Source organism: Athene noctua, chromosome 3, assembly GCF_965140245.1.
Source record: "Athene noctua chromosome 3, bAthNoc1.hap1.1, whole genome shotgun sequence".
Lineage (NCBI taxonomy): Eukaryota > Metazoa > Chordata > Aves > Strigiformes > Strigidae > Athene > Athene noctua.
In genome coordinates this window covers 86,461,216-86,483,091 of record NC_134039.1, presented here as the reverse complement: position 1 = coordinate 86,483,091, position 21,876 = coordinate 86,461,216, and the positions used below count along the sequence as shown (strand labels likewise).

The 21,876-nt window shown below is 52.5% G+C and overlaps 1 protein-coding gene across 2 annotated transcripts; it reads left to right on the top strand.

Annotated features, from left to right (window-relative positions):
• Positions 1-514: 514 nt before the first annotated feature.
• On the top strand, positions 515-18,041 carry SLC35B4 (solute carrier family 35 member B4). 2 transcript variants are annotated; one of them, XM_074903543.1, is made up of 10 exons: positions 515-674; positions 5,547-5,660; positions 6,709-6,811; positions 7,939-7,988; positions 9,318-9,399; positions 10,773-10,833; positions 11,582-11,691; positions 11,859-11,934; positions 13,760-13,835; positions 14,721-18,041. In XM_074903543.1, exons 1-10 carry the CDS (start codon positions 598-600, stop codon positions 14,965-14,967), a joined length of 996 nt encoding a protein of 331 aa, XP_074759644.1. In that variant the 5' UTR covers positions 515-597; the 3' UTR covers positions 14,968-18,041. The 2 variants fall into 2 exon arrangements, with proteins under 2 accessions (XP_074759644.1, XP_074759645.1); XM_074903544.1 differs by lacking the exon at positions 5,547-5,660.
• Positions 18,042-21,876: the final 3,835 nt, after the last annotated feature.

The window sequence follows — 21,876 nt, the reverse complement described above, 5'->3', positions numbered from 1 at the left end:
CATCTCCTTCCGAGCACACAATTGCTTTTCAGACCCAGTTTTGCTGCCTTGGTATCCAGCGTTTCTGGCACCATCACGGTGCCATTGACAGGGGTTGCAGCGGGCTTTGCCTGGAGCCCGGAGACCACGGGAGAACCTTCCAGGAGGCTCTACCACAGGCCTCAGCCGAGCTTGGTTTCACATCAGAGCCATAAGTTCATTATCTAAACCCAGAAAGGCAATTAGCGGCTGTTTCTCGGCGGGAAAGCGGCGTTTGAGCGGCCCTTCCCCCCGCCCCCCCGCCTTCTCCTCGCGCCACCTCAGCGCCAAGGCCCGGCGCCGCCATTACGCCCCCCTCGAGGAACTACAACTCCCATCATGCCTCGCGGGGCGGCTTCCCCTGAGGGGCTGCGGGGAGGCGGCGCGGGGGCCGCCGGGAGTTGTAGTCCCGTCCCTGGAGCCGCGGCGGTATCGGTGAACGGGCGGCGGGCGGGGAGCGAACTACCGGCGCCCGGGAGGAAGCGGGGGTGGCAGGGCCGGGGCTGGGAGCGGGGTCGGGGCCCGGGAGCGGGATGCGGTGGCGGCCCGGGAGGCCGCCTGGCTGCTTGGGGCGACGCCATGCACCCGGCCGTGGCGGTGGGGTTGGTGTTCGGCGGCTGCTGCAGCAACGTGGTGTTCCTGGAGCTGCTGGCCAGGTGCGGAGCCGGGGAGAGGCTTTGGGGACAGAAGGAGGGGTTAAGGGCAGGAATGGGATCGGGGATCGGGTGAGGGGCCCCGGGGCTACGGGCCGCAGGGTCTCCTCCGCCGGCTTCCCCTCTTGTGAGGGCAGGAAGCGGCAGCGGCGCCCAGGGGGTCTCCGGGAGATTGGAGGCGGGGATTGGAGCAGGAGACTGGTGTGAGAGGGTTTGGGGTGATGGGGGGGGCTGCCGAGGGGGGACCCAGGGCTGGCACCCAGCCTAGGGCTGCCTCCGAGGGGGTCTGCAGCCCCGGCGGGGTGGACGGGCCCCTCCTCACTGCTTGAGGGGCAGCCTCAGGCCCCGGGGCTCCTCATCAGGGTGCCAGGAGGAGCCCGAGTGTGGATCGCGAGGCCCTGGCCTTGTTGTGTCACCGTCTGATGGGTTTGTGGGGGGGTTTGGCGCTGTCCCCCTTGGCTTGGGCCCAGTCTGGTCCTATCATGGGTCACTTTGGTGTCCTGCCCAGGCACCAGGGGTCTCTCTGCTCGCACAGGGACCACTGCATCAGTCTGGCCCTACAGCATCCCCACCACCCTTGCTCTCTGATCCCAGCGCCTCGTACAAGTAACAGCTGAAATCCCGTGGAGAAGACATGCAAGAGCTGGCTAAGGGTTCCCAGGGAAAGCAGGCAGGGCCGAGGGAACATCGTCCTTCTGGAAATGTGATCTTCGGCAGCGTCATGTGGCTGCAGAGCCAACGTGATGAGGGCAAAGAGTCCTTTGTGGCACTTGGAGTGATGGCGAATTGCCAGGTTGCAGAGAGAGGAGGGCTGACCTTTGGGGTATATCCGAGCACTGCGTCATCTTCCTCACCCTTAGGGAGGAAGGCTGGTGTGGCTTGGAAAAGGTGGTGGATTTGTTTTCAGGGCTGGTCAGCAAGTTGTGAAGGCAAAAGTGCTAGACCTGACTGGAAAAACATGACTGAACTAGTTCTGTGTCTACAATCATACTGTCGGTGTAGAGCTGCATCCCCTGACCATTCAGCACTATCTTTAGTCATGCCCAGGCTTTTGAAACAGGTAGTTAAAACGTGCCCTTACTTCCTCCTCAGTATCATCCCAGATTCTTAAGAGAAAAAGGGAGTGTAGAAGAGAGCCTGACTCTGTAAGCCAGCAGTGGTGATGTTTGCTTTGAAGTGGGAGGTCAGGAGGCAGATACTTAACCCAAGGTTGCACAATCACTCAGCAATCCCTGGATAAATCAAGAAGCAGTTACTGGAGGCAGAGACCTTGCCTGGCGGGTTGTCTTGGGGATTACTCTAACCTCTGTGTTTCCCGCCTGGCTTGTGCTGCAGTGTTGATGAGGGTGGAGAAATGGGTCCCTTCGAGATGGAGAGCTTTGGGTCTGGCTTCTTGCGTTTGCCACTTGGCTTGTGTCTCCTCCAGCCAGACCTTAAAACAAGAGTGAGCCATTTGGCCCTGTTCAAAGACTAAATTAGGTGTCTAAGCCCCAGAAAGAATTTTGAGCAGCAAATCCCAAGAAGTGCAATTGCAGACATCAAGGAAAAGCGGCTTTTCACACACAAGCTTCTCTTAAGCATTGCCACTCATCCACTTTAGAAATTCCCCTGTTCCTAAGAGCTCCTGTCCCCTCACTTGCCCTCCACCTTTGGTCCCTAAATTGGTGTAACACTGGTTATTTCTTTGTGTCTTGGTGTTACCTGAAGGGAAAAGTCCCTCCTGAAGATGAATCTTCCCATAACAAGCAAAGTCCTGGAATAGGATCACAGGAAAAGGCAGTGACCAGATTGATAGTCCAGTGAGGAATAACAAAGGTGATTGGAAGAAATTTGCTCAAGATTTATGAGGACAGAGTAAAGGAATGAGAACTGTTTAGTCTAGAGATGCCTGAGGACAGACAAAAGACTTTAAACGTGTGGAGAACAGCTGCGGAGGAGATAAATACTTCTGCTGGGCTCTGGAGGCAGAACAAGAAATAAGGGGCTTAAAATGATACGAAAGAGATGTAAAACAGGCCAAAAAAAACAGGTTTGCTCCCTCAATGTAGTGAAGTACAATGTAAGAGAGAGAGCAGGGAAGCTCCTCGTTGGAGGTTTTCAAGAGCAAGTTAAATAAACTCCTGTCAGAATAACAGAAGGAGGCCTGGACAGGGTGGGAAACACCATCAAGTTCATCCCATCTACCCATGTTTGGAGCAACCTGACCTGTCCTGCTGATGTCCCTTTCCGATTGACCTGGGGAGGTCTGTCTTGAGCCATGATGCCAAAGCTCAGTGTGCAGTGTACATACAGGCATGGTTAGAAAGCCCATGATCTGCTCTTCACCTTCTGAAGCTGTGTCCTTGTGAGGTGCCTTCCCTGTAAGAACAGTTGAGGCTCTGCGTAGTAACGGGGTTTCTTCGCTGTATGGTGCCCGTGAAGAGGTTGCTCTTCTGCAGGGGCCGTTGAAGCCATTCCCTATGAAATGTGGAGTCTTCTGCAGTGATGCGTGGAATTTTTCCTTGGAGAAGTGATTTGGATGCACTGAACTCGGCCTGAGTGCCCCAAACTGATGTGCAGAAATCAGGCTGGCCTGTTTGTGCTCCGCTGACATGACAGAGCCCTGCTCGGGCTGTTTCATCCCACCATCTGCTGGGGCTGCTAGACACTGAACAGCCCAGGCAATTCCATCCTAGGAGGCAGGGTGACACTTTCATCGTAGTGTTTCTGCATTGCTTCTGGAGGACTGTCTATCAGTTGCCTAGAGCTAAAGCAGATCTTTGGTGGATATATCCAGACTTCTTTTAGGTCTATCAGTATGTTAGGTTTGTGAGTCAAAGGCATGGGCAGATACAGCCTTGGAGGGGTTTTATTGTTCGTTTGTCTGTCTTTTTATTATCAGTCAACACATAACCCTGTGTCAACTCTTTACTGATAATGTGAGGTCGTATGTACAGCAAGTGACTGAATGCAAGGGTCTGTGAATTGGGAGGAAAGAAAGTCTAGTGCGTGGAAACAGTGTTGGTTTATTCCAAGTTTACACTTGCTTTGTGTTCCCCTACAGAGATAATGTTTACAATCCTGGAGCCTGGCCTCTGTCTCTGGCTCAGTATCTCTTCCCCCAAGTAACTTGTGAACCTCTTAACCTCATTGCACAGCAGGGATTGAAGTCTCACAGACAATTAAGCTCTGAAAAACGTGAATACTGGCAGGTGGGTAGAGGGGAGGGGCTCAGACTAGTGCCTACCCCCTGAAAAATGCAGGGAGAAGGTGGCCTTTCCAGGTCCTGTTTGGTGACAGCCACGTGCCAGCTCGGCATTAACCAGAGCACTGCTGCTGCTTCTGAGAAGTCAGGGGTGACAGAGGAGATTTTTTGGAGGAGACTGGCACTTTGGCTCTGCTGCCAGGCAGACAGCTTGGTTATTCCTGTTCTCCAGTGCATCTCTCAGCTTGCATTCTACAAAACTGTGTCTCAGCCCAGTCTCTACCTGCTTGTGATGGCGTGTTGTGTGAGCAAGCTGCGTGCTTGTGTAGCAGGGTGGGGGGCAGGAATCAGTGAGTGGCCTGCTGCTTCTCCAAGTCCTTGGCCTTGGTTTCTATTTTGCACCAGAGAAAGGGGAAGTACTCACTCAAATTTTCTGTCTCCCACTGCAAATAACAGCAAGCTTTCCGATTATCTGACATGTCACGGCCTCCTCTGAGCCCACAGCTGACTCTGTGCTGCCCAGGGAATCCTCTCCTGCTCCCTGTAAGCTTCTTAGGAAGGAGGCAGGTCTGCAGCAGACATGTCTGCTAGGAATGGGGGAGCAGGGTGCAGGGAGTGTTTGCTTAATGTCAGGCTGTTAGGGGTTGTCTTGCCCTTGTGTGCAATTCCTCTTCCCTCAGAATAATCACACAGGGTTGTTTTGCTCAAAGGTGGTGTCATTTCCACTGCAAAGGTAGCGATAACTGCGGTGCCTGGGTCTGTCTGGGAGGACAAAGATGCTCAGCTAAGAGGGGCTCTTTTTCGAGGTCTGACTTTTGTGACTTTTGATACCTTGTGGAGTTTGAAAACTTCAGCGCAAAGCATGTGTCGTGTTAGCAAGCTCCCTGGCTTGCCTGTCACGTGGCATTTAATGCCACCACATTTTTGGGTTCCCATGATGAGGTGTTTTAGGTTCTTTCTTGAACCTACAGCCAACCTCTTGGCATCCAGCAAACGCAGGAGGGCAGAGAGCTAAAGCTTGCTGAGTAAATGGAGAGCAGGTCTGAGCTCGTGTTCACATGCTCTGGGGATGGCGTACAAGCAGGACCACGGACTCTACGCCTTGCTCTGCAGACATGGACCTGACCTCGGCCCTTCCCTCACGCGGTGGAAATAAGGGCTATTAGAAATGCTGCTGCCTTCCTCCTGGGGGGACTCATCGTTTCCCCAGACCTCTAGCAAACACAGCAGCTGGTAGGTAGGCAGAGAGCCCTGTCAAAACCACTTCCCCATGAGAAAGAGGGAGATCCAGTTTCAGTTTGGTTATGTCGGTGCTTGATGTTGCTCATTCAGATCCCGTACCCTGGCGGGATGTTATACAGACCTATGAGATACGACCAATTTCCTCTTTCATTTCCTGATCCTATTCACCACGTGCCCCCGTGACAGGGTGGCTGCTCATTTCTTCTTTGGAAATGTTAGAGGAAGGGATTGCTGCACAAGTATCTACAAGTACAGGTGAGTAAATACTTTCAGGGAAGTGTTTAACAAAGGCAGCGTGAGAACCAGGACAGATAAAGCAGTAAAGCCCCTCCAGGTTGATGCTCACTCTGGGATGATGAGCTGTTAGGCTCTTTTTCTTGGAGCCCAGTGCAGTGTTTGCTCTCCATGGCATTGCTCTTACGCTTAGTGTTTCTTCTCCCTGCCTGCAGGCAGTTTCCAGGATGTGGGAACATAGTGACATTCTCCCAGTTCCTATTTATCGCGGTGGAAGGCTTTGTCTTCGAAGCCAACTTTGGGAGGAAGAGGCCGGCCATACCAATAAGGTACAGTTGATCTGAACGCTTTTGCTAGGCACAAATTGATCTATTATCTCAAGAAGCGTTTAATAAAATGGCTTATCCATTTATCCTGTCTAAATCCCATCCATCCTGCAGAATTTGCGAAGCCACATTGAGAACCTGTCATGCCTGATAAAATACGAGCTTCTTGTTTATTGAGAATTCTTAATAGGAAATTGCTATCAGATACTTTCCTGTCCAAGAAACAGGGCAATGTTTTACACAATTAAGAGTTTGCTGTGTTTGAAAAGCTTGCTGTCTCTCTGGAGCTTGATACAACGGGTGTGGGAGAGACAAGTTTCCTGGAAACCTGGCCAAATTCACTTCTGTATTTCTCCATCAGGGCTGATCTTGTCCTAGCAATGGCCTGACATGTTCATGCTCTCCTCCCTGGCCCTCAGTGGCTGTAGCAAAGTGAGGAGGTTTTGTGAGGTTCCTTAGCAGACTGCCTAGCCTGTGGCAAAACAGAGTGCTGTGCTGAGTGCTCGGGACAGAGATCCTCACAACAGAAAGTTGAGGGCAAGTTTAGTGCCATTCATGGCTGTGTCCCAGCGAGGGACTTCAATTTGTGGGAGGCTCTCTAGCTTCGGTGTAGAACCATGGAGGTGTTAAGCCTGGATTTGAATGTTTTCTCCTTCCACTCAGGGTAGCGATACCTGCTGGCAGAAAATGAATCCCCTCAAATCAAGCCTTGTGTTTTGCCGCTGTCCATAGGAAAGAGGGGTCTGGGGGAAGTCCAGGCTAGAAGATTCCCACTGGGGAATAAACTCAGTTCCCCTTTGCTGGGATTAGCACAGGCTGAGCCAGTGCAGGTCATCCTATTTCCTGTTCAAAGGACTTCCCTGCTACATCCAAAGTGGATTGATCTCCTTGTTAGTCCTTGGCACAGACCCAAGAGCTGGGTGGGCTCCTGCTCAGCCCCAGACCTTTCCTTGCAACCTGCAATCTGTTCCCAAGGTGTCTTCTCCCATCATCCCAGGGAGGTTCATGCACAGCTGTCAGCTTTTTTTGTGTGTGTGTGTTTGTGTTTCAGGTACTACTTCATCATGGTGGCTATGTTTTTCACTGTCAGTGTGGTGAATAACTATGCCCTGAACTTAAATATCGCCATGCCACTGCACATGATCTTCCGATCAGTGAGTACTGTCATACCATCCTTTTCCTCCTCATGTGCCATCTCTTCCCATCACCTCTGCAAGTGCTGTCCCTGGTGCATGTGTTCTGCCACCCCCTCTTTCCCTGCAGGCACCAAAACCCTGTGCAAGTATTAAACTTGTGAGGAGAGCAACCTTGCTCTGACAGCTCAGCTTCAATTCTCACTTTCACAGTGTCGATTATTAAAGTTCAACTGAAGGAACGGATGGGAAAACAGAGGCTCAAACAGGCTTCCTGTTTCCAGAGGTGGTCAGGGAAGTAACAGGGACAAAACCAAGCCCACGCTCTGGCTGTTGGCCCTGGATAAGCTGAATTGCTGGCCAGAGGGTCCCAGCTTTCCCTTCCATCCCACAGCTACACCAAGTGGTTCATGTCCTAGTGTAGGTGTCTTGGTTAAACACCGCAGCTCAGGGAGCATGGATTTGGCCTAGTTCCACCTGCACTATTACAGCATAGGTTTTTGCTTTGGAAAATGCTGTTAAAATGCCTCTTCACTTAAGTGTAGATGAATATCAGGCTAAAACATCTGTTAAAACCAAAGAAAATGGAGCCCCAGTTGTTGGGAATAAGAAAATCTGCTGGGCAGATCTGCTGAGCAGGGGCTGTTCTCCCACAACACATCATAGGGTTGAGATACCTCAAGTCAGGAGAGGTTAAAAAGAAGAAAACCAGACAGCAGTCTAAGAGCCCTGTCCTGCACTAACCGTGAGGGATGGTTCTTGTATTGCAGCCCTGCAGTCAATCTATGGGGCCGTACTCCTGTTCCAAATTAAAAAACCACAGTGATTTGGCCACGTTCTGGTCTGTAGCATGCACTCTGTTCATGGGTGGACTAGAAAAAGCGGAGGCCCATTGACTACAAGATCTTTGTACCCTGTTTGTCCCAGTATCCTTGTTCCCAACCCACCCAGCTCAGCTTCCCCCTCCTCCTAGCTGAAGTGGACTTTCCCCACTCTGTCAATCTTCCTGATCCTGTTCGAGTATTTCTGTTGGTGTTTTGGCATCAGGTGTCTTGAGTTTGTTTTCTCTGGGGCAGGCGTCCCAGTCCAGGGAATTTTGTCATACTGACCTTCTGTTTTCTTTTTCTCCTACTCTCTGTTCTTTCCAGGGCTCTCTCATAGCAAGCATGGCTCTAGGTATCATCATTTTGAAGAAAAGGTAAATCACAAGCCTCTTACATCATCAGAGAATGCTTTGCCATTGACTTATTCCTGACTGGTGTTTAGTGCCTTCCCCTTTCCTGTTAAATATTCTTGTTTTACTGATGGGGAAACTGGGGCAGAGAGGTTGTGCCTAGACTAGAGGCTGGAATAGTTCCCTCTTCTGCATTTCCACCACCCTCACTCCTTCGTTCAAGGCAAGCATGGACTGAAAAGAGAGATTTTACACATGACTGCAGCCTTCTGTGTTAGCCCACCACTCCTGCTGGTGGGTGTACTGGCTCTGCCTGCGATGGAGTTAACTTCCTCCTTTAACTTTCCTCATGGTGGTGTGTTTGGGATTTGTGACTAAACCAGTGTTGATAGCACACTGATGTTTTGGCTGTTGCTGAACAGTGCTTACACAGTGTCAGGGCTCTCTGTTTTGCCCCCTCTGCCCCCCAGTCAGTAGGCTGGGGGTGGACAAGAAGCTGAGAGGGGCTACAGTTGGGACAACTGACCCAAAATGGCCAAAGGGGTTTTCTACACCATATGACGTTGTGCAGTAGAAACCAGGTTAGAGGAGGAAGGGGGTAGGGGAGAGCTGGCCTCCAAGATGGCTGTGCTTGTGGGAGGTGGTGAGTGATTGCCTTTGTAGTATTTTTGTTGGTTTTTTTACCCCATCACCTGTTAAACTCTCTAGATCAACCTATGAGTTTTCTCGGTTTAGACTGGCTCTGAGGAAGGATTTCTGTGCAGAAGGGGCTGTTGGGCGTTGGAATGGGCTGCCCAGGGCAGGGGGGAGTCCCCGGGATCCCTGGAGGGGTTGAAGAGTCGGGCTGAGCCAGCGCTGAGGGATCTGGGGGAGTTGGGAACGCTCAGGGGGAGGGTCATGGTGGGGCTGGAGGAGCTGCAAGGGCTTTTCCAACTAAGATGATTCTGGGATTCTGTGAGGTTGGGGGAATGAGCTTGGCTGCTGGCTGGGGTCAACCCACTGCAGTGGGCAAAGACATCAAGGACAGGAGGGTCCTCCCGGCTGCTTGGGGTCTGGCTGTTGGACCAGTGCGGGCCCATCCCCACCGTTGCTATGCAGAGATCCACACTGGCTTTGGCCTGAGAGGGATCCTCTGCCACGGGCAAGGAGATCTTGGTCCAAATTCTTCTGTTTTTTTGCAGTTGGAAGAAGTTGGCCTTCTCTTCCACTAATGTCCAGCATTAGGTAGTGAGTACGTGCCCATCACCCCAAGTTCACACTGGTGTAATGGAGCAAAATTCAATGCAAGGGAGCAGTAGATAAACAACGTGGGGCTGGGCCGGGTCACTGACATCTCTCTTCTCCCCTGTGCAGATACAGCGTATCTAAATACACGTCCATAGCCCTGGTGTCCGTGGGGATCTTTACCTGCACTTTCATGTCTGCAAAGCAAGTGGTAAGGCTTGGAAAGGGCCAGAGGTCGTAGCTGTGAACCTTATTGACAGGAGGAGCTGCTGTCAGCACCTTCATCAGAAATTCCCTTTGCCTGACTGTTAACAGAGAGACAAGATGTCTCCTAGCTCTAAACCTCCTCCCTGAAAGCCCTTGTTCCAGTCTCATTTTTCTTTTGTTTGGAGGGAAGGGATGCACACACACTTGTGTGGTTTAACTTAATTACAGATGCCTTTTAAACTGTTCAGGTTGCTTTTTGCTGAGAATAAGCCATTATTTTTTTGCTGCAGAGATAACAGCTAGAAGCCCTTACTGTGCCCTTACTCTGGTGTGTTGCAGTTAGGAGCAGGTGAATCTTAAACAGAACTCAGCCATCTTAAGTCTTTGCTCTTTTTACCCCAGAAGAGTCTGTCAGCTTTCAGGCTAGATTTTTCCAGACCTGTTGTCATCCAGTGTGACTTCCTATGACCCTTGAAATAAAGTGCATATATTTGGAGAACAGAGGGAGTGAAGAAAATCCACGTGTAACATCGATTTGAGCTTTTCTTGGGTCAGCACCCACAGCCTGATTTTGTCAACTGAAGACAGAAAAATGGCATAAAGTGGTGGTCAAGTGAAAATTGGTTGCACTTAATCCAGCTCTGAGAGATCGAAAATGAAACAGGGCTGTCCAAGTGCCCCATCACTTTTGATACTCTCCGAATGTCTGAGGAAGGTCTGTGCTGTGCAGCCTTGCTCTATTAATCCAGATAAACTCTCATCAGGCATGGGGTTTTGGTATAGTATGGACAGTTGTGGTAGAGGTCAGTAATCTAATTTGCCCTAAACCACAGCGCAAAAGAGCTGAGCCAACTCAAGCTGCTTAGAGTTTTACCCTCAGCTAACAGCATCTACAGGCCTGGTTTCCTCCATGTCTTGACCATGAGCCAGAGCCCTGGTTTTAGTACCTGACTGGGGCTTGGCCAGAGCCCTTGTTCTTTCCTGCACACTTCTCTCTGAGATGGGGATGGAGGAGCCTCCCAATGGGCTGTCTGTGGGAGTTTTCTAAGTAGTACTGATTATTTTTCTCCTTGAAGAGTTCGATCTCTCACCGAGCCAGGGCATTTCTTTCGGAAAAGCTACTTCTTGATCAGACATTTACAATTTTTGCTGGCAGCTGGTGCGTTTCCCTGAGTGGAAAGCAAAGCATGTTGTAGTTGCTCCCACCTCTGTTCAGTCAGGGAAACAACTCTGGAGAATGTGAGACCTTGGGCAGACTTTGCTGTATGGGCTTGTTTAGAACACAACACACAACCCAAGAGTGAGGTACAGGCAGGCGTGAATGACCTGCAGGGATGTGGTAGCTCGTGGTGACTGTGTTGTGTCTCCCTCCACCAGGCATCTGACTCCAGCTTAAATGAAGAGGACGGACTCCAGGTTTTCTTGTGGTGGCTGCTGGGTATGTGAGTGCCATCCTGGCCTTGCTGGGATACCAGCAAGACGTGGCTCTCTGATGGCCTTGGCCGTGTGGGTTGTGCAGAGCAGGCTGTGATGGGAGCCCCTGCGCTGAGATTAAGTTGTGCTGAACATCTGGTGGATGTTGATTTGCAAAGAACGGGGTTTTGTGGCGCTCGTTAGCAGCTTTGCACAAGGAGATGCTCTTCATTTGGCTGACAGGTTAAATATGTCACCTGAGGGGATTCTGCGAGGCAGCAGCTTAGTGACAGAATGAGACCACAGTCCTGCATGTTTGCAGATAATCTTGATTTCTGTTTGCAAAAGCAGCCCTACCTGATGCTGTGGGATATGCTGCAGAGAGGGAGAGGGGCTGTAGCTGGTTCAAGTGTTCATTCAGCTCAGTATTTCAAGTCTTGAGTCTATTTTTATACCTCCAGCCTAGGCCTATTGGTGGCTTTTCCTGGAACCTGGGATTGATGTCGTGTCAGTAGTGGCAAATGGCCGCATCCGTGGTATCCTCCCAACTCCACGTGCCAGTGCTGAGTCTCTTTAAGAGGTGTTCAGATGTCTCTTGGTATCTCAGCCATCGTAATAAGATACCTGTGTCCCCAAGACCATTATCAGTTTTCTTATCAAGTCTGTACGTTTTGACTTTCTTCACTGAAAGCCAAATTGTGGGAGTCTTCAAAGTGGTTGACTTGAGCTCTGCCCCGTTTGAGCAGTATTGCAAGGCTGTGCTTCTGTTCCAGGGATTGCTGCGCTCACCTTCGCCCTCCTCATGTCTGCCAGGATGGGGATTTTCCAGGAGATGCTGTACAAGCAGTTTGGAAAACACTCCAAAGAGGCTCTTTTTTACAATGTAAGTCACTGTGGCTTTTACTGGGCAGATAGAACAGCTTAGAGAGTTGCTTCCCCTCCCACCCTGTACTCAAAGGATCCCACACTGCAAGGCTGGAGCAGCGAGGAGTGTGCTCTCAGCCAGAGGTGTGAGGCTGCTTAACATCATGTCTTTTCTTTTCTCTCCAGCATGCGTTACCACTCCCAGGATTTCTCCTCCTTGCCCCAAACATCTACCACCATGCTGTCCTCTTCAGTCAGTCTGGTAAGTGTTGCACAGACACATCCTTGCTCTTGTACCTTTCCGTCCTCTGAAAAATGCTGTTGGAAGCTTTCAGTTCGGCAGTTGTGCCTGTCAGGCTGCTGTCTTGGGATATTCAAGCCCTTTGAACTTTCAGGTTTGATAGAAAGCCAAAAAAAACCAACCTATGCTGTCTTGAGGACATTGTCCAGCCTTTTCCTACCAGATGCCAGCATACCAGGACGAGTGGTGATTGCTGAGGGCCTGGCTGTGGGCCACTGAGGGTTCACCTGGTTCCACAGCAGCTGGCAAAGCTGAGCCCTGAGTTACTGTTTGGATCAATGTGGTTGGAGCCCAAGTTTCCCACTAAATGCACCACCCTTACTGGGCCCAGCAAGATTGCTCATCCATCCCCCTTGAGCTATACATCTCCTTAAGTTTAGTAGTAAAATTCACCAGGCTTCCTCTATCCCTGATATTGTGAAACTGCAGGGACCTTTGCTGAATAGGTTTGCTGGTCCTCTAATCCCCTCTGAGTAGGGGGGTTGTTGGCATGCGTGGATCACTTTAACCTGTTCATTAATGTCGTTACAAAATACTGCTAGCACGCTACACCTCTCTCAAGGAAAGTGTGAGGTGATCCCTGGGGAAAGGAATGTGATAGTTCAAAAATAGGAATAACAAGGCTAAATCCTCAACCACAGGCAGAAATGCAGACCCATTGGCTTTTGTTCTGCTGGTGCTACGTAGGCTTTGCCTTGCTAGTGCTGTCAGCCTCTCAGAGACATGCAGTTGATTAATCCAGATTTAACAGTAGGACAGCCCTAATAGGAGAAAGCAAGACAGAGCTTTTCTTTTAATGTCTTTTTTCCTTTGCCTGCTTCTTCCATCTTCCTTCCCTACTGAAGTGCAAGCAGAAACACCTGCAGACTTTCTTGTATTTGTCATTTACCACAGTAAATGTTTTCTGCCCTTGGGCCACAACAACCCCCAGCAGGGCTACAGGCCTGGGGAGGAGTGGCTGGAGAGCTGCCGGTCAGAGAGGGACTGGGGGGGTGAGAATGAGCCAAAGTGTGCCCAGGGGGCCAAGGAGGGCAACGGCATCCTGGCTTGTGTCAGCACTGGCGTGGCCAGCAGGGACAGGGAAGGGATCTGAGCCCTGGGCTGGGCACTGGGGAGGCCGCCCCTCGCTGAGGGGGTTCAGTTTTGGGCCCCTCACCCCAAAAAGGCCATTGAATGACTCGAGCGTGGCCAGAGAAGGGCAACGGAGCTGGGGCAGGGTCTGGAGCACAGGTCTGCTGGGGAGCGGCTGGGGGAACTGGGGGGGGTTCAGTCTGGAGAAGAGGAGGCTGAGGGGAGACCTCCTGGCCCTCTGCAACTCCCTGCCAGGAGGGGGCAGAGAGGGGGGATGAGTCTCTGGAGCCAAGGCCCCAGCGGCAGGCCCCGAGGGAATGGCCTCAAGCTGCCCAGGGCAGGGTCAGGCTGGCTCTGAGGAAGGATTTCTGTGCAGAAGGGGCTGTTGGGCCTTGGAATGGGCTGCCCAGGGCAGGGGGGAGTCCCCGGGATCCCTGGAGGGGTTGAAGAGTCGGGCTGAGCCAGCGCTGAGGGATCTGGGGGAGTTGGGAACGCTCAGGGGGAGGGTCATGGTGGGGCTGGAGGAGCTTCAGGGGCTTTTCCAACCTTGGTGATTCTGTGAAAAGCAAAATGTGCCCAGACCTCAGTCTGCCTTGTGCAGCATTTGCCTCCCAAAGCTGCAGTGTCAGTCCAGGACGGGAGCAGGACACCCCTCCTTGCACCTTCTTTAAGCCTCATCAGGGCAGTGACCTCCCTTCGTCCTTTCTCCCCGCAGAGCCCTTCCAGGTCCCAGTGATCGGGCTGACCCTGCCAATCATGTGGTTCTACCTCCTCATGAACGTCATCACTCAGTATCCTTTAAAAATTCAGCTTGAGACACGCTGCAGAGATGACAGCGGGGTGGGAGAGGAGGACTGGGGTGGGGGTGCCATGTCCCTGCGTTTGGGAGCTGATGTTCATGGCACTCTTGGAAAATTGAAATTTAATCTGGAACTTAACATTTTTTTCCTGGGTGGCTGAACCACTGGAAAATACAGAGTGGAATTTAACCCGGGCCTGATGTTATTTCCAGGGTGGCTGAAGTCTGCCACCACGTCCTCTGGGGCAGGCTGGTTGGTGTAAATTCACGGTGATTTTGGTAGCCAGTTCTCAGTAGAAGGGACAGATGAGGAGCTTTTTGTAATGTATCAGTGTGTGACATCTTCCAGGCAGTGAGGACAACTCTGAAAGTCTGAAGAATCCCCTCAAGAAAGAGACTCTTCAGTCCAAGGCCCTCCTACCCTCTTCCTCTCAGTGTTGGAGAGCGCTGTGCTCTGCAGCTGCTCACACTCCTCCATGAAACCCCCCTCTTTTAATCTGCCTTGCCTGTGCCTCCTCGTGAGGGACAGGGAAATTCTGGTGGGTGTAAAGGGGGAAGTCTGATTTTAGCTTCCCTTGGCTCCGTGGCAGGGGCTGTAAACGCTGCACCCCGTTAACCTTTTGACAGTACACCAGCCCCAGCTGCTCTAGGCGGGTAGTTCTGCTGTCCCAGAGTGAGCTTGGGGGAAGTCTGGAAGATTTGGGGTGTCCCTGGCGTTTGTAGTGAACCTGTTCATAGCTGGAGAAATGCTGATGTGAGGAGAAGGGAATTTTAATTCCTTCTGTAACCAAACTGGGGCCCCCTTTTGCCTTCCCAAAGGCCTGCCCATGTGTCCTCCCTCTCCAGCCCCGATGTCCCCTTACCTCCACCCCCCCAGATACGTCTGCATCCGAGGCGTCTTCATCCTGACCACGGAGTGCACCTCCCTCACCGTCACGCTGGTGGTGACGCTGCGCAAGTTCGTCAGCCTCATCTTCTCCATCCTCTACTTCCGTAACCCCTTCACGGCCTGGCACTGGCTGGGCACCGCCTTCGTCTTCGTGGGGACTCTCATGTACACGGAGGTGTGGAACAGCCTCGGGCCCGTCCTGGCCCGCTGGAGGAAGAGGCCGAAGGAGGAGTAACAGCCAGGGACTCTCTGCAGGGACCTTTTTAATTGTTTTATAGAGCAGAGCAGCAGGGAATCCCCCAGAGGGGGGTTGTTTTTATAACACAGGGGAGGTGCTGGCTGTGCCAAGCTCCTGGGAAACACGGAGCCACCGCTGGGAACCGACCTGAAACGGATCACGGAGAGGCGATACGGTTATTTTTGCAAGGTTGCATTTTTTTTTTATGCAATCCTTTTTGCTTCCAACCTCTCCCCCTGTTTGTTCTTTTTTTTTTCATTTGAATAACCCTTTTAAATGTAAAAGCTGACCCAGTTCTCTTAGGAGCCCAACCTTGTTGTGGTGCTGTTGTCCACTCCTCCCAGCTTTGATGAGCTGTACCCTGAGCCTCTTCGGTGCCGTCCTTTAATGTCCAGGTGGCATGGAGGGTGGCTGAGCCCCGGGGAGCCGCTGTTTGTGCAGTTAGTTACACTGGAAAGGCCGGGCCTGGCTGTTAACCTGAGTCCCCGTTGCCTGATCCTACCACCTGTGCTGGAACGGTGTTGGATGCACCTGTAGCAGGAGCCCACCAGTCTGCCCAGTAGATCCTCCACTGGAGAATGGTTCAGGGGGCAGATTCCCAAACCACCGAGCCCCCATCAGTAGTAGCAGGGCCTAGTTGAGAGCCTGAGGAAATCAAAAAGGGGTGATGCTGCGGGGACAGAAAGTGCCACTGTGTCACCCCCACAGCCTTCTCAGGGAGACGGTGAAGCGCTGTTGAGGCTTCACTGAGTCCTCAGACATTGCCCTGATACTTCAGGAGGCAGAGGGTGTTGTGGGTTCCTCCTGCTTTCCTTAGGTCCTCAGTGCAGGGCGCTTTTCAGTCGCTTCCTACTTCTTCCCTCCTGACAAGCGTGTTCAGTGGGCGTCGTTACGGGCTTCCTGCTGCAGCAAACCGTGCTGAGCCCCCAACACGCCTGTGGGGCCACAGCTCCAGCCCACCCTCAGGGGTCAGGTGACGCCAAGAAGCTTAAGAAGGGCCAGTAGAGCTGAGCTTATTTCTGCTGCTGAGGGAGGGTCTGTGCTTCCTCTCTCTTCACTTTTCCCCTTCTCCCACCCCTTGGGCATCAGCTTCTCTCGTGGCATTTCTGTGCATCGTAGCAGCATCCACCTGGCGCAGGGCCGGTGTCCCTTAGTGTCACCTGTCACCGGGGGCAGGAGCGGCCTTCGGGAGCTCTGAGGGGCCGTCCCCATGCGTGTGTCTCCCAGCAAGGTGAGGAGCAGCAGCCGCAGCTCTTCTGAGCTCAGCGTTGGGCAGAGCCAGGGTGAGCGCGCAGCCTTGGCTCGGTCTCAGCGCCGCAGGGAGCTGTTTTGTGCTGCCTCGTTTTTCTTGGAGCACCTTGTTTCTGTCATCCTGATCCTGTTCCTGCTCAGCCGTGACAATTGGGGCATCCAGCAACATCAACCTGACTGACGTCTTGGCCAAGTAAGGACGATACCTCCGTTATTCCTTCCCCCAACGTCCCGATGGCTTCTGGCCTCGGTGTTTACAACCCCTCCAACATTAAACCTGGCCTTGTGGTGGGTTAACCCCAGACAGTGCATGGCTGCTCACTGACCCCCACAGTGCACCCGGGGAGCAGGGAATAAGAGCAAACCCAAGAAAATGGGTGAATAAAGATGGTTTAGAGTAGAGATAAAGGTGGTTTCACAGCAAAGGAAAGAAGGGGAAAAGACCCCCAAGTGATGCAGCCACCCACCCTCCATGCCCAGCCAGTCCCCGAGCAATGGCCACCTTCCCAAAAAACATCTTTCCATCCCTTTTTATTGCTGATTTTTATCTGCATCAGCTTCTTGCCCACCCACGGCCTAATCATCAGTGGGGAGCTGAGTTGGGAAAAAAGGGAAAGCCTTGATGCTGTGCACACGCTGAAGCACTGGTGTTTCCAACTGGTGTTGCCAACGCTCTTCCAGCCACAAATCCAAAGCCCAGCACTGTACAGGCTGCTATGGAAAAAGTTAATTCCAACCCAAGCAGAGCCAGTATGATGCTGATGGGACCTGCAGCTCGCTTCTGCCTTGGATGCTGCAGAGTTTTACCTTCTGGTTTTGATTTCCCCTGAGCCTGAATAAAACCCCTCTTGTATTTTGAGTGTCAAACGTGGGATGTTTCCAAGGATTTTGCAGATGGAGAGACTGTTTCCTAATGCAGGTCAGCTCTCACTTCCAGCTGTTTGCACAGGCTCCAGGAAGGACCCAGAGAGAGGCAAAACCTTTATCCCTCATCTGGATCTTCAAAGATACTTACCCAGAGCTTCAGGTGAGACAGGGAGGTAGGCAACACAAATATCAGCACTGAAGCTTTAGGGGTGAGCTGGTGGGGTTCATCGAAGCTTCGAACTCACGGGTGTAAGCCCAGGCTGGGGGCAGGAGCCGGGCTGGGCAGCGGGAGCTGTAACTGCTGTCGGGCTGGGGACTGAGCGAAGCAATAGCTGAGCAGGTGCCTGAGGACGTGTAACATACTGTACATAGCCCACCTGCTCTTTGTAGCCAGGAAATTGCATGTTGTCTCCCATTCCTGTGTGATGCTGGTAGGTCTGGGGATGTCGGGGTTCCTCTTTTTTTTTTAACCATGTGCTGTACTCGGTCTTCGCTGCAATCAGGTGTCAAGGATGGGTTATTATTTGTTGTTGTCAGGGGTATTTTTTTTTAACTTTACAGTGTGATCTCTGTGTTTCTCAATATTTATAATTGTTACAGCATCGCGAAGTGGCAGCAGTTCCCTTCCAGCTGTAGCAGAGCGGGTGAGCTTGCCCAGTTGTGAGCTGGAGGAAAGGTCCAAGCAGAAAGGTCCCGTTAATCAAAACTAGTATTTGAATCCAGGGCTCCCCCCAAAAAAAAATGGAGCTACTGATTTGTTTTGTTTTAACGTTTGCTGTTGAGCTAGTAGCACATATTTTTTAGCACAGAGGCTGGAAAAGTGGGTGAGCCAAAATACTTTTTGAACAGTGTTCTGGATTTGCAGAGCTTTTGGGTTGGCTGGTAGGGTTTAGGGTGGAATTTTTGTTGTTGTTTTTTTAAAAACAAAATAAATATGTGTCCTCTTCAGAGTATGTTGGCCTTGCTTTGCCTTTCGTGCTTTGCTACTGGTAATCAGCTGCTGGTGACTGGAAAGTGAATGAGGCTCTGACATCACACAATTTCTCCTGCTTTACTATGAGAGAAGGTAGGAAAGACTTGACCTTGCTGGGGTTTGAAGGAAAGACCCAACCACCTCTTAACCTGCCTCCAGTGCCCTGGAGAGTCCCACACCCCCAATCCTGGACCCACAGGGGGCTGGACCCACAGCTCCCCAGATGTGCCCTCCAGGGCTTGTCGACACTGCCCAGCAAAGCCAGGCTCTCCTACCCAGAAGTCACATCCCCATCTGCTCTGCTCCAGCCTGATATTATCCTCTGGCTGCTGCCACGAGGCGAGAAATTGCTTTTCTCAAATCCCACCTGCCCCCCTCCTCCTCCAGGGTCACAGCAGCTGACGGCGCATGCACAAAGCAAATGCAGCTAAACCTGTAATGAGAGAGATGAGGATGAGTCTCTGGAGCCAAGGAGCCAGCGCCAGGCCCCGAGGGAATGGCCTCAAGCTGCCCAGGGCAGGGTCAGGCTGGCTCTGAGGAAGGATTTCTGTGCAGAAGGGGCTGTTGGGCCTTGGAATGGGCTGCCCAGGGCAGGGGGGAGTCCCCGGGATCCCTGGAGGGGTTGAAGAGTCGGGCTGAGCCAGCGCTGAGGGATCTGGGGGAGTGGGGAACGCTCAGGGGGAGGGTCATGGTGGGGCTGGAGGAGCTGCAAGGGCTTTCCCAACTTTGACGATTCTGTGATCTGAAAAGTCATGGCAGTCAGGGGAAGTCCCTGGTGACTGGAAAAGGGGAAACACTTCACCCATTTTTAAAAAGGGTAGAAAGGGCCCTGAGAATGACCAGCCTGTCACCCTCACCTCTGTGCCTGGGAAGCTCGTGGAACAAATCCTCCTAGAAGCTGTGCTAAGGCACAGGGAGGACAGGGAGGGGATTCAAGACAGCCAGCGTGGCTGCACCAAGGGCAAATCCTGCCTGACCAACCTGATGGCCTTCTGTGATGGAGTGACGACATCAGTGGACAAGGAAAGATCTATGGATGTCATCTGTCTGGAATTCTGGAAGGCCTTGACGCTGTTTGCTACAACATTCTTCTCTCTAAACTGGAGAGATGTGGATTTCATGGGTGGACTGTTTGGTGGATGAGGAATTACCTGGATGGTCTCATCCAGAAGGTAATGGTCAACAGCTCAGTGGCCAGATGGAGATCAGTGATGAGTGGTGTCCCTCGGGGGTCTGTGCTGGGACCAGCACTGTTTAATATCTTCATCAAGCAAATAGCCTTGCAGAGGAGGACTTGGGGGTGTTGGTGGATGGAAAACTGCCTGTGAGCCAGCAACATGTGCTGGCAGCCCAGAAAGGCCCCGTGTGCTGGGCTGCGCCCAGAGCAGGGGGGGCACAGGGCGAGGGGGGGATTCTCCCCCTCTGCTCCGCTCTGGGAGACCCCCCTGCAGGGCTGGGTCCAGCTCTGGGGCACCAACAGCAGAAGGACACGGACCTGCTCCAGCGGGGCCAGAGGAGGCCACGGAGATGCTGGGGGGGCTGGAGCCCCCCTGTGAGGACAGGCTGGGAGAGTTGGGGGGTTCAGCTGGAGGAGAGAAGGCTCCGGGGAGACCTTAGGGCGGCCCCCCAGGGCTGCGGGAAAGGGGGGAGGGACTCGTCATCAGGGGGTGTAGGGATAGGATGAGGGGGAACAGTTTTAAACTGAGTTAGATGAGATCTAAGGCAGAAATTGTTCCCTGTGAGGGGGGTGAGGCCCTGGCACAGGCTGCCCAGAGAAGCTGTGGCTGCCCCCTCCCTGGAAGGGTTCAAGGCCAGGCTGGACGGGGCTTTGGGCAACCTGGGCTGGTGGAAGGTGGCCCTGCCCAGGGCAGGGGGAGTGGCACTGGATGGGCTTTAAAGGCCTCTTCCAACCCAAATTATTCCCTGATTCTATGAACCCTTTCAGTCTTCCCTCAACACATCGCAGCCTGGCTCACCATGGTGGGTCAGAGAGAAACAAGGGACTTTATATTTTTATTTTTTTATTAAAGCAAGAGCAAAAGCCTTGCACTCCTTTGGGATACACGATGAAATCCCTGTCACTTCCAAGGTGTAAAAAACTTGCTCCTGCCACTAAATTAAATGAGCGGGGCAATAGAGGGATAAAGATGTCTCTGTAAATCACTTGGAGCCACAGAGTTCATTTCTGTTCAGCATCTTTCATTATAACAATCGTAAATCAGCAGTTGGAGCCCAAGAGGGCAAGAAGGTGAGATTTATTGACGGGGGAAATCTGGGAGGGGAAGAGCTCAGAGGATACAGAACCTTTTTTTTTGCCTCAAGTGTAGCCCAGGCTCACAGATCTCTGCTGGCACCCTTCCTTCTTTGAAAGCTCTCCAACGTTGGCTGGAAATTTTTACTATTTATTATTACTTTTCCACTTCCCTACAGTTATAACCAGCCGGCTTTCACCCTTCGCTCCCCTCCCTCTCCCTGAGCAGCTGCAAGATGGATGCACTGACCCTGCATTGACCAAGGGACCTCAGCACAGGGCACGTGGACAGTTAATTTACACCTTTCCAGGCTGAGAGGGAGGAGGCAAAGCAGGAACATCACGGCCCCATTTCACACGGAGGAGGTGCTGGGGAGCGGCCAGGGGAGAGGCAGGTGACATCGTCTCTGCTGGGAAGATGCCTGTGGTTGTGCACACCGAGATGAGGGGTTAATCCCAGAATATTCAGGCTGCAAAAGCCCCTCGGGATCATCGAGTCCAACTTGCAGCCCGATTCTACAAAGTTCTCCCCTACCCCACATCCCCCCACAGCTCATCCCAACGGCCCTGAAACCCCCCCAGGGATGGGGACTCCCCCCTCCCTGGGCAGCCCATTCCAAGGCCCAACAGCCCCTTCTGCACAGAAATCCTTCCTCAGAGCCAGCCTGACCCTGCCCTGGGCAGCTTGAGGCCATTCCCTCGGGGCCTGGCGCTGGGGCCTTGGCTCCAGAGACTCATCCCCCCTCTCTGCCCCCTCCTGGCAGGGAGTTGCAGAGGGCCAGGAGGTCTCCCCTCAGCCTCCTCTTCTCCAGACTGAACCCCCCCAGTTCCCCCAGCCGCTCCTCGTATGAGATGTTGAGATGTGGGTCTCAAGAGAAGATCTCTTCTCCGGAAGGACCCTCACCATGGGGGATTTTTCACTGTGAAGCCTTCATGCATCCATGATGGACATCACTGATTTACACCTTCATGCTTTACTTGCTCTGAGGTATGAGCGGGGAAGAGCATGAATGATAAAAATGTCGGAGCTGCCTCCTCCTCCCTGCAGGAAAATGAAATTCATCCTCAGCTACAAGGGTTCCTCTCCCTCCGCCTTACAGGAGGCAGAAAAAAATATCTCGGAAGCTTGAAATATTTCGTGAGGGTTACCAAAAGGGTACAGCCAAGAAGCAAGATTTAGTGCAGAGCTTAGGCAGGGTCTGCAGGGCCGAGCAGCCCAGGGGCTGAGCGCTGGGGCCGCAGGGCTGACTCTGTACCAAGGGGCTCCTGCTTGGGCTCCGACCCCGCAGACCGCGGGCAGAGGGTACGTGACTCCAGACGCAGCTGGCGATGGAAGTAACAACTGGTAAAGGGATGGGGGACCCAAAGGAGTTTTTAGGGCTGGAATTATTGAAGCTACGGTGTAGAAGTGTGGGGTGAGACTAGGGAAAGACCCGCTGGGTCTCCTTCAAACCCTTCCCTGGGTCTCCCTTGAGTCAGGGATGCAAAGAGGAACACGGGCAGTTGGTGTAATCACACCGAGCAGCAACTGTCCTCACCCCCACCGCGGTACTGCTAAAAAAAA

Coding starts and splice junctions, on each gene's coding strand:
- SLC35B4 (XM_074903543.1), top strand. CDS start 598: ATGCACCCGGCCGTGGCGGTGGGGTTGGTGTTCGGCGGCTGCTGCAGC. Junction 11,935..13,759: donor TGTCCTCTTCAGTCAGTCTG/GTAAGTGTTGCA, acceptor TTCTCCCCGCAG/AGCCCTTCCAGGTCCCAGTG. Junction 13,836..14,720: donor CTCATGAACGTCATCACTCA/GTATCCTTTAAA, acceptor CCACCCCCCCAG/ATACGTCTGCATCCGAGGCG.